General features: G+C 44.6%; 1 protein-coding gene across 1 annotated transcript; it reads left to right on the plus strand.

The window, feature by feature from the left end:
- Window positions 1-2,599: 2,599 nt before the first annotated feature.
- LOC123258314 (craniofacial development protein 2-like) lies at window positions 2,600-3,565 on the plus strand. The gene is made up of 2 exons (XM_044718183.1): window positions 2,600-3,088; window positions 3,443-3,565. Exons 1-2 carry the CDS (start codon window positions 2,600-2,602, stop codon window positions 3,563-3,565), a joined length of 612 nt encoding a protein of 203 aa, XP_044574118.1.
- The last annotated feature ends 8,221 nt before the right edge of the window (window positions 3,566-11,786 follow it).

Below are 11,786 nucleotides of genomic sequence, written 5' to 3' on the forward strand. Positions count from 1 at the left end.
TCTGGTAGAAAATTTTTAGTGGGCATAGAAACATAGCAGTGGGAGAGGTTCTACATCAAGTCATCAACTCGAAATTCCAACCAATGGGATTCTTCAGCATTAAACTCTCAGATACGCAACGAAAATTTAGCACATTTGACCGGGAACTGCTGGCAAATTACCTTGGAATAACAAATTTCCTCCACATGCTGGAAGGCAGTATTTTTCACATCCGTACAGACCACATTGTTGCTCTCAGAAACGCAACGAAAATATAGCACATACGACCGGGAACTTATAGCAATCTACCTCGTAATAAAACATTTCCGTCACATGCTGGAAGGTAGGGTTTTTCACATCCATAAAGATCACCAACCTTTAGTTTACGCCTTCGATCATAATCCCGAAAAAGCATCTCTGCGGCAACCTTGCCGCATTTCATAGGACAATTCACCACATCCATAACACACGTAGCAGGAGACGAATATAAGTTAATTAAGATAGGTGGTAGTAGTAGCTGTTGGTCCGTTTGTGATGACGATGTCTTCAGGTGCGGGTAATGTGTTAGTTGGTTATGTTAGGTGGTAATAGTAGTTATTGGTCCGTTGCTGGAGAGGATGTCCTCAGTTGCGGTAATATGATTGTCCCTGGCGATTGCCTAGAATTCTTCCTTCTTGGTGGAAGTTATGGTGGGAGTTACTAACTTCGTTGTTACCGCCCTTGAGACTGAGTAATCCATTTTACAAGTGAATTGACTTTTACGGCTTGTGCCGGAGTTTTGATATAAGAGTTCTTTATTGTATGAAGCTCAAGCATAAACTGAAATTTAAGTCTTTTTTTTTTTTAAGCTTGATTTTATTTATTGGATATTCGCTTTATGAGTCTAACAATAAGGTTGCAAATCTTTAAATAATCCGTTATCTAACAGTTTAATTTAACTGAATAGAGACTACATGGTCCTAATAATTAGCGCTCGATTGGAAGATCGTTGTGGTGTAGGCGGGAACTGCTACAAATTCGCGTGAGGGCTCTCGCGAGATGATTTGGATGTACTGATAGCCTGTACTTTGTTGTAATTTGTGCTATCTCTTCTCTGACGAGTGGTATGTCAAGGTCCCTGTGAATGTTTGCATTCCGAACGTACCACGGTGCTTCGGTGCCTAGAATTTTTGACTGTGTTCTTTGCATTATATCCACACTGCTGTTATCCAGATGGGTTTCAGAACTGTGTTGTATAGGAGTACCTTATAGTCCAGGCTATAAGATAAGCCAGTGGAGGTTGCTGGCTTTGAGCTTTAAATGAGTTCTTTTGGCTTCAATGTGGCTGCGCCAAGTAAGACGTCTATCGAGGTGTACGCCAAGATATGTTACTTCATTTGCTACCGGAACCACTGTGTTGGTTAGAATAAGTGGGGGGCAGTCTTGCCTATTAAGTGTGAACGTTACGTGTTTGCATTTTTGTTCGTTAACTTTGATTTGCCAGTCGGATATTAGGTGTTTAGCAAGTTGCGCCGTTGCTTGCTTGGGGCATCTCGATCGGCTTAGGATCGCTGTGTCGTGGACGTGGTGAGTTGCATGCTCGTTGGGATGTCCTCAGTGTAGATAAGGTAGAGTGTTGGTCCTAACACGCTGACTTGAGGAACTCCAGCACTGATGATGTAATCATCGAACATGGCAGCATTACATCTTACTGAGAATTTCCTGTTGTAAAGGTATGACTTCAAAAGTTTATAAGTGTTGGTTGGGAGCATTATTGTTATTTTGTGCATTAAACTTTGTAGCCATACTCTGTCGAAAGCTTGTGATACGTCCAGAAATATCGCAGTGCAGTTCTCCCTTTGTTCGAATGCATTTCTGATTTCAGAAGTTATGCGGTTGACTTCCTCGATGGTTCCATGTTTTTCTTGAAAACCGAATTGATGAGTCGGGATTTTTTTGTGTGTTCTGAGATGTGGGGTAATATGTGCCAAGAGACATTTTTCGAAGAGTTTTGATAGACACGTTAGTAAACTAATTGGTCTATATTATGGGGCAATTGTGCGGTCTTTACCAGGTTTTGGTATCATTATGATGATCCATCTCTCTGATTCCATCTCTCTGGAAGGTGTCCATGTCTCGTTATTGCATTGAAGAGTTGGCAAATTGCTCGAACTGCGCAGAGAGGAAGTTCGATAATCATTTTTGGTGATATTAGGTCGCATTCTTGGGGGGCCTCGTAGCCTAGCGGTTAGCACGCTAGCTCGCTAAGCATGAGGTTGTGGGTTCGATTCCCACTCATGACAAGTGCATGACCCTACACTTTCGGCTTGTAATATTTATACTGTGTAATTGTAAGCAATTCACAATGGCCTCTTGCCAGCTCAGCGGTAGCGTATTTGCCTACCAAACAAGAGGTCGTGGGTTCGATCCCGACCCCCGATAAATAAAAAAAAATTATGAATTATTATAATTTCGCATGATATTTATGAAAAAGTCAAAAGCGGAACTCCCAGATGTCGACAAGTGGCAGCCCCACTACATGGGATAAGTCGCGTCCGGCCAATCACCGGGCCGAACGAAAATAACAATGATTACAAGAACAAATACAAGTACAATCGAACCAAATAACACTCCAAAACCGATGACGACCCTTCGCATCTCGAAACGGACACGAATTGGACAATGGAACGTTAGGACTCTGATGGAGCCATCCAGATTGGCGCAGTTGGAGAACGAGATGGACCGACTGCAGATCGCAATTGCTGGCATCAGCGAGATGAGATGGAGTGGGAAGGGAGCAACAACAACATCACAAAGTAATCTAGTGTTGCATAGCGGAAGCAGTGATGGTGGACGAAATGGAGTAGGGATTTATGTTTCGAGGACACTTATCTCCTGGAACCCCGTCTCTGACAGAATCATCACCGCCAGATTCCGATGCAACGCCAGGCACATCACCATCGTGCAATGCTATGCCCCAACAGAAGACGCCAGCGATGACATCAAAGACGACTTCTACAACGCACTCATCTCATCCCTCAACAAGGTCATAAGAGGCGACATCAAGATTCTCATGGGTGACTTCAATGCGAAAGTCGGCCCCAACAACACCGGATTGGAATCAACCATGGTATGGTATCGGCACGCGAAGTGACAATGGAGACAGGCTGATCGACTTATGCCAGACCTTCCAGTTGGTCATTGGAGGAACAGTATTTCCCCACAGGGAAGTTCATAAATATACATGGACATCTCCAGATGGAAATACCCGCAACCAAATCGACCACCTGTGCATAAGTAAGAGATGGAGGCGTTCGCTGAGAGATGTACGCAATAGGAGAGGCGCGTCAATAGACAGTGACCACGAGCTTGCAGTTGGAGAGATCTCAATCAATCTCCAACGAAAGCACACTGCCACCAGGGCCACAAGAAGACCGACCCCCCTGAATATACATCGACTCAGAGATACTACCCTATCCTCCAGAATGGCAACAGCACTACGCGAACAGTTGGCACCACAGCGGAACTGCCCTTGGGAACAAACTTGCAGACTACTGAGAAGTACCGCAGAGGAGATGCTTGGCACGAGACAACGCAGCTGCTCTGAATGGATCTCGGCGGACACATGGGAACTCATCAGCAGACGGAATAGACTCAAGTCGATAGCGGATCACGACGGCAGAGCCAGAGAAGAACACAGGAATCTCTGCAAATTGGTGAAAAAATCAGCTAGACGCGACAAGAGAGCCGTACTGGACAGCATTGCAGAAAACGCAGAAAGAGCAGCAAATACAAACAACATGCGCTCACTGTACCAGTTGATAGGAAAACTTTCTGGAAGCTACCAGAGGCAAACCCAACCCATTCGAGACTCAGACGGTAGGCTCCTAGTAGACGACGATGCTCAACTTGAGAGATGGAGGCAACACTTCATGGAGATCAGCTGTACAGAGCAACCAGGCAACACACAGCCCGACTTCAGAAGTATCGTACCCAACAGCAGCGTTAGGATACCCCCAACCCCTCCCTCAATCAGAGAAATACGAGATGCAATCAGGAAGTTAAAGAGCAACAAAGCGGCTGGAGAGGACGGCATATCTGCCGAACTCCTCCAGATTGACCCGCAACTAATGGCCGAAACATTGCACCCGCATTTCAAAGATATATGGGAAAGTGAGCGCGTTTCTGACGCTTGGAAGAGAGGAGTAATCGTTAAGCTACCAAAAAAGGGAGACCTCAGTGACTGTAACAACTGGCGAGGGATCACCCTGTTGAACACCAGCTATAAAATATAAGCGACCCTGCTGAACGAACGACTTATGGAGAAACTAGAGCCAACAATTCGAGATGAACAAGGAGGTTTTAGACCACTTAGGAGCTGCGTAGACCAGGCAAACACGCTACGCACAATAACCGAACAAGCCGTGGAATGGCGTTCGCCACTATACCTTCTATTCATCGACTTCCAAAAAGCGTTTGACTCAATAGACAGGGCGGCGATATGGCGTGCACTTGCAAGGAAAGGAGTGCCAATCAACATCGTAAACATAGTAAGAGCTTTGTATGATGATGCGGACCTGGCAGTACTGCACAAAGGAAAAATCAGTGCACCCTTTCAGACGAACACTGGCGTCAAGCAAGGCTGCCCTCTATCACCCCTACTGTTCAACCTGGTGATTGATGAGATCATGAAAGAAGTAAGCATGCATCGACGCGGGATAACTTGGAGCTTCACACAACACCTTGAAGACCTAGACTACGCCGACGATATATGCCTCCTATCACACAGACTCATCGATATACAAGCCAAGGCGTCCGACCTCGAGAAGAGAGCCAACGCAGTAGGCCTCTCCATCAACGCATCAAAGACCAAGGCGATGCGGTTTAATAACTCCAACCAAGGTAGCATCACCATCAGCGGTAAAACAGTCGATTTCGTCGACTACTTTACCTATCTTGGCACCATAATATCATCCAGTGGTGGAGTGGAAAAAGATGTAGAGAGCAGACGGTGCAAGGCAAGATCTGCATTCGGAAGATTGCACCGCATTTGGAGAAATCAGCAAATAAGTAGAAGAACAAAGCTGCGGATCTTCAATGCGTGTGTAAAATCCATTCTTCTGTACGGAGCTGAGACGTGGCTAACCTCCCAAAGGATGATGACAAAGCTGCAGTCATTCATTAACAAGTGCCTCTGGATCATATGTGGGATATTCTGGCCCAACAGAATTTACAACAGTGACCTGTGGCGCAACACGGGGGAGACTCCCATCCATCACCAAATCAAGAAGAAAAAATGGAGATGGATAGGTCACGCACTCAGGAAGAAAACAGACAGCATAGTCAGGAAGGCACTGGATTGGAACCCACAGGGAAGCAGAAGAGTGGGCCGCCCCAAGCTTACCTGGCGCCGTACTATAATACAAGAATTATCCCGCAGCAACATCACTTGGGATTACGCTAAGCAAACTGCACCAAACAGAGTCAGGTTCAAAGTCCTTGTAAATGCCCTAAGCTCCCAAGCGGAGTAATAGGAGAAAAAAAAAAAAAAAAAAGGTCGCATTCTGGGGATTTTTTTGAGTTGAGTTGCTCATTTATGATTTTGAGCAACCCGTGTGCTCTGAATACAATTGGATCATACGCAGATGTGTCGATATCTGATGTTGCTGGCAGTGAGATTCCGTATGATGCTGTGTTGGGCTGAAATACATTTTGAAGATGTTCTGCAAATCTCTCGGCTCTTTCTCCGTCGCTGCGCGCCCAGTTGGCTGTGGATTGGTATTGCAGGTTCTATTGGTGCACTGAGTGATGAGTGCTCTCTCCAAAGTGAGAACTTGGAGCTCGTTCGGGATAACTGCTCTATGAAATGTTTTTGGGACCTTTCTTCTTCTTGACGGAGTGCAGCTGTGAGTCTTTGTGTAGCATCTTTAAACCTTTGTTTTGCAGATGGTTATCTGTTAGATTGCCGGTCTCGCCGCGAGCGTCGCTTTGCTTGAAGGAGCTGTTCTATTTCAACGTTCGTGTATCTATGATTGGACGAGGTTTCTTGCGTTTGTGGGGTTGACATGCGAGCTGCTGCGAAAAAGACGGATTCAAGGGCGTTTGTGGATAAGTTGATATCAGCTTCGTCATTCAAACGTGGATTCAACTCGATGTGCGAACATACATATTTTTTGTACTTGAGCCAGTTGGTTTTATTCGTTGTTACTCTGAATGGTTTATCTACCGCAACTGGATGTAGATTTAGTTGGAGGGGTACAGGCGAGTGGTCAGACGATATGTCTGGTAAGGAGTTGGCGCTTATCAGGTTGCGTGGAATGTTTTTTTGACTGCAAAGTCTATCAAGTCTGGCAATTTTCTGGGATATGTTGGCCAATATGTAGGAGTCCCAGATGACACACAGTCTAGCTTGTTGCTTGGTTTTATTATTGCGTTGTACAACTGCCTTCCCTTTGGAGTCACCAGTCGAGATCCCCAGTGCGTATGCTTGGCATTAAAGTTTCCTGCTGCTATAAATTGTTCGCTCAGAGAGTTGAAGTAGTCCATGAATTGGGATTCGGATATTGTAAACCGAGGAGGACAGTATACGGCGGCAAGCTTTAGGGAACGGTGGTCCATCTGTACCTCTATAGATGTAGCTTGCATATAGTTAGTGGCGAAACTATTGTGGAAGCAGTGCTTAATGCATTTTCTAATCTGAATCCCGGTGCCACCGTGTGCTTTCCAGTCTGGGTGATTCGTGTTGTCTCGAATTTGGAAATTGTATTTATTTGTAAGATGAGTTTCTGCGAGTATCATTACATCGATATGGTTGTTATTAAGGAATTGAGCTAACTCAAGTTTGCGCTGTGAGACGCCGTTGGCGTTCCACAGTGATATACGAAGTGGAGCCATTGATTACTTTGTCTGGTTTTGAGATCAATCAAAACGTTCTGGTTTCGCACAAGATCTTGTATGAATGTCTGCATGAATGGCATGAAATCCATCATACTTTGTTGAAGATTACATATCATTGGTTCAAATTTGTTCGTAGACTGTTCTCCTGGTTGGTGAGGGGAAACTGATGATCGTGGCTTGGTGGGGGCGGTGCTTTTCAGGCCCATTTTTAGAGCAGCTGCAAAGCTTTCGGGTTTGTCGGTGAACTCATTATAAGCTGAAGGTTTCACGGCTGTAAGGGTGACGACATCACGCGTTGATTTCATAGGCGTAATGTGTGAGCGAGGAGTGGTCAGTCTTTGGTGTGTACGACTTTTCAGTTCTTTGTAGACTGGACAGCCCCTGTAGTTAGCCGTATGGTTGCCTCCACAGTTTCCATACTTTTTGCTGCTGGGATCCCCTTTGTTTTTTGGGCATTTGTGGGAGTCATGAAGTTCCCCACAAACAACGCATACTGGACGAAGCGTGCAGTAAGTCATTGTGTGGCCGTATTCCTGACAATTATTACACTGCATCGGCCCATTTCTCTTATGCGGCTCTTCTACGGTTATTCTGCGGTGAAGTAGGAACTGGAGAGTAAAAATTGGATGCACTTCATTTTTTTTCAGAGGCTTGGATTTGGTTTCGGGTTCAAGTTCTACCTTGAACAGAGGTTGAGGCTTTCTTTCTCTATTCAAAATGTTTGTTAACTGAGATTAGTTTATCTCGTCACAAAAAACCGAATCAGGAATCCGTTGATAAGTCAGATACTACTTCTAAATGATTTGCCTTGGAGGCAATGTAAGACTTGTAGGGTGGTCTACCACGAAATTTTCAACGTCGTTTTAATAGGGCGGAGAGCACGGATTCGATCTAAGGGTAAATCTCCCATGATTTCAGTCATCAGATGAGGCTTGCATTTAAAACAGCGTATGCATGACCGCACTATCTGACTGCAGACCTCCTGCGCGCTTACTATCCAAACGCGCTGTCGCAAGCGACTCACCAATGCTCGTGGACCCACATCAAAATTCGACTCGTGCAAGTATCGGACGTAGCTCTGAACAAATTGAGAGCGCTTCGTCAACAATACTGGAAACTTGGCATCGTACGAAATAGGAGCATTAGCTAGTCGCCCCCCGACCCGCAACAACGAAAAGGTAAGCCCAGCCTGAGAGGTTCCATGGACAAACGGACTTAACTTCTGTAGGCTTGGGCTAACAATAAGATTTTTTCGAATATTTTTAATCTCCTCCTGATACTCGTGCTCTTGGACTATCTGGACAATTTTATTAAAAGCTTCTTGATATTCGACAGGTGACGGTACATTATCAGAAGTAACTACTAATTTTTTACACTTCTTTATAAAGCGGACCATGTAAACGAACACTCGCAGCAGTTTTAAGTGAGAGGAAAATCCTTCTATCACTTCTAACAAATATGAGGTAGAGACCATTGCAGTCAGTCCGACCGCACTCTTCTTTGCTTCCATCTGCAAAATCTCTGGTGACGGATCAAACCGAGGGCTCATTGGCCACTTATCTTCCGGCTCCGTTAAAAACGATGGACCTGTGAACCAAATTGATTCTATCGTTTCCTTTACGTCTCCACCTCTTGACACAATATCTGCCGGGTTCTGTTTAGTTGGTACATGCCGCCACGTGCTATCCTCTGACCACTCTTGAATCTCAGCAACTCTATTTGATACGAACGTAGTCAACGACGATTGATGGGAACGAATCCAATAAAGACAATCTTCCGAATCTGACCAATATAAACTTCGTTCGATCGGTGCTTTGATAAGAGGTTTTATTTTGCGACAGAGGTCCGCGAGAAGGTGAGCGGCACATAACTCAAGACGGGGGAGCGTCTTTGTCTTGAGCGGCGCTACTTTCGACTTTGCAGTCAATAATGAAACTTTACTACCTTCTGCAGATTTGCAGCGGATATAGACGCAGGCTCCATAGGCATGAATTTCAATTGGTGACATTGGCTCACTCATCACAAATCTCGGTATTGAGATATCTTCTAACTGTGACAAGGCAAGCTGAATTTTGTTCCACGCGGTTTCTAAGTGCAGTGGAATCGACTCATCCCAATCTAGCTTATTAAGCCAAAGTTCCTGCAACAGGATCTTTCCTTTAATAAGGATCGGGCTTAATAAGCCAAGGGGGTCGAAAAGCTTTGATGTCAACGAAAGAATATTCCGCTTAGTCGCCCTTGGACCCATGACTGACATATCAATTTCGAATTTAAACACGTCATCTTTAGGAACCCAAACGAATCCTAGTGTATTTGTCAGCTCTGAGTCCGAAAGTGTTATTGGCTTAACCGTGCTCTCGCATGCAGTAACTTCAGGCGAGTTTGAAAACCACTTAATTCAAACCCAGCGTTTAGAAGAACCTGAGTTACTTCAGACTTAATTATCTTTAGCTGCTCCACGCAACCAGCACTCGTTAACATACGGCGTATAAGTCAGACCCAATAACTTTAACAGCTCGAGGGAATGTATTTTTCGCGGATTCACTCAACCTCTTCAAACACCTTATGGCCAGGAATGGGGCTGGTGCAGTGACATAAGTAACGGTGTTGAGCTTGCACAATTTCAAGGACTCAGTCGGGTCTTTTCTCCACTGATCTGCTTTATTTACTATCACTTGACGATACATCTTTTTTATGTCGGCTACCAGAGCGAATTTGTTTAGCCGAAATCTAAGAAGAGTTGAGTGAAGCTCTTCCTGAATTGTTGGACCCACCATCAAAAACTCATTTAAACACTTCTGTGTGGGTGTTTTGCAGGACGCATCAAAAACGACCCGGAGTGGGGAATAACGAAGTGTGGAGAAGCAAGAACGTCATTACTTGCAGGGGACACATGGCCTAGGGATTCGTATTCTTCCATAAATTCCAAATACATTTTCTTTAAGTTCGGATCTCCAAATAATCTTCTCTCGCGCGACAGAAATCGGCGTTTGGCTATCTCGAATGAGTTTCCCAAAACGCTTGGATCCGACTTAAATGGAAGTTTAACATCAAATCGACCTGAAGGCAGTATTCTTGTAGTCTTCCGATAATGTTCCTCACATGGCTCTTGTTCTGGCGACAACATCTTTTTAGAAGATGTATTTTTTTCAAGTTTTTGTCTATTGACTCTAATATTTCTTCTTGTCAATTCAGGCTAGAGACCGCCTGTTGAGGAGTTGAGGAATTTGCCAGATATTTTCCCGATATTATCCACCCAAGGAGAGTTTTTTGAAGGATGGGATGGTTCGGACCTTGCTTTATTTGGCCAACGGACAACAGTTCGAAAAATGACTCAGCTCCAATTAGCATATCTATCCGCGGAGGTTTGTAAAAATATGGGTCTGCTAACGGCAAGTTGTTTGGTAGGGTTCAATCTTTCACGTTGACTGGCTGGTCAGGGTAATAGCCTGAAATTGTTTTCAAAACCCAAAAGTCGAACGGAAATTCGCTACCATTGACTCTCGACTTCACCACGGTGTGTATCTTTTTCTTTACTTGTGAATTAGTTTGACCAATTCCAAGCAAGTTGATCACGATTCCTCCCTACGGATCTGTAAGCGTTGAGCAAGATCTTCTTTAATAAAATTCATTTGTGACCCTGAGTCAAGTAATGCTCGGGCCAATATGTGCTCGGGCCAATATGTGCTCGGGCCAATATGTGTCGAACGCTTACGATCGACGTTGCTAACAAAACCCTTTCTACAGACGACGCATGCAAAGCATGTGAAGTAGAAGGGCCATTATTCGTTAACGCTGGAGGAGGATTTTGTGTGGGTGGTGGTTATTTGTGGGTGGTAAGTTATTTTCAGTCTCTGTAAATCGGTGCAGAAGTTTATGGTGCGATCTTGCACAGATTTGACACCTGGTCGATTTGCACTTCGCTACCGTGTGACCTTTTCGCAGACAATTCAAACATAGGGAGGCTGACTTAACAAACTCAAACCTTTGCATTACAGCAAGGCGAGCGAACGGACTGCACTGGGCCAAAAAATGGTTGTTAGCGTTACAATAACTGCAAGCTGTTTTGGCGTTGGTAGAAGAACAAGCCAACGAAGTTCTATTTAGTTGCTTGCTGAACCCAGTTTTTTCTTGTTTTGGGTTGCCAGTCTCTTCAGCGGACAGATGCTGGTATCTACGATTTAGTATTTTTTCGAAATCGGACCACAGTGGCAATTCCTCATAATCCAGAGACTCTTCCCATTTTTGCTTGGTCTCTGGATCCACTCTACTCAAAACTAAATGGATAATCTACGTTTGAGAACTCTTATGCGAACACCGATCAGGCAATGGCCGATCTCTTTGCACAGTTTTTTCAAACTACCTATTCACCTAGCAGCAGTTTAGCTCAGCCTTAGACTTATAATATCCAATCAGCCAACCTTATATTTTGCCCATCTTTCGATCAAAGTGGTGTGTTATCGGATTTTTTTAAGGTTAAGCCCGTGGATTCGCCAGGCCCTGATGGAGTACCAGGCTGTGTTCTGAAGTACTGCGCCGAGGCACTGTGCAAACCGCTTGTTAAACTCTTTAATCTATCGCTGGAAACTTCAATCTTTCCCCTTATGTGGAAGGAATCCTTCATTATTCCGCTGCATAAAAAAGGGAAAAAATCCGACGCTGCTAATTATAGAGGCATCTCTGAATTGTCAGCAATTCCAAAGCTTTTTGAAAAACTTATCACTCCACATTTGCAACACCTATGTAGTTCGTGCTAACTCCGTGCTAGCATGGCTTCATGAAGCGCCGCTCCACCACTACCAACTTATTGGAGCTAACATCTTTTATCACGGATGGCTTCCAGAATGGCTTACAAACAGACGTCATATACATTGACTTCTTTCTTTAAAGATGTTACCTCGCGTTTAGTCCGCGCCACATCGGGGGTGCCC

Source organism: Drosophila ananassae, unplaced genomic scaffold (assembly GCF_017639315.1).
Source record: "Drosophila ananassae strain 14024-0371.13 unplaced genomic scaffold, ASM1763931v2 tig00000154, whole genome shotgun sequence".
Classification (NCBI taxonomy): domain Eukaryota; kingdom Metazoa; phylum Arthropoda; class Insecta; order Diptera; family Drosophilidae; genus Drosophila; species Drosophila ananassae.

Excerpts from the sequence above, each read along its gene's own strand:
- LOC123258314 (XM_044718183.1), top strand. The coding sequence starts at position 2,600 with ATGACGACCCTTCGCATCTCGAAACGGACACGAATTGGACAATGGAAC. Across the intron at positions 3,089-3,442 it reads CCGGATTGGAATCAACCATG|AATGGCAACAGCACTACGCG; the intron begins GTATGGTATCGG and ends CCTATCCTCCAG.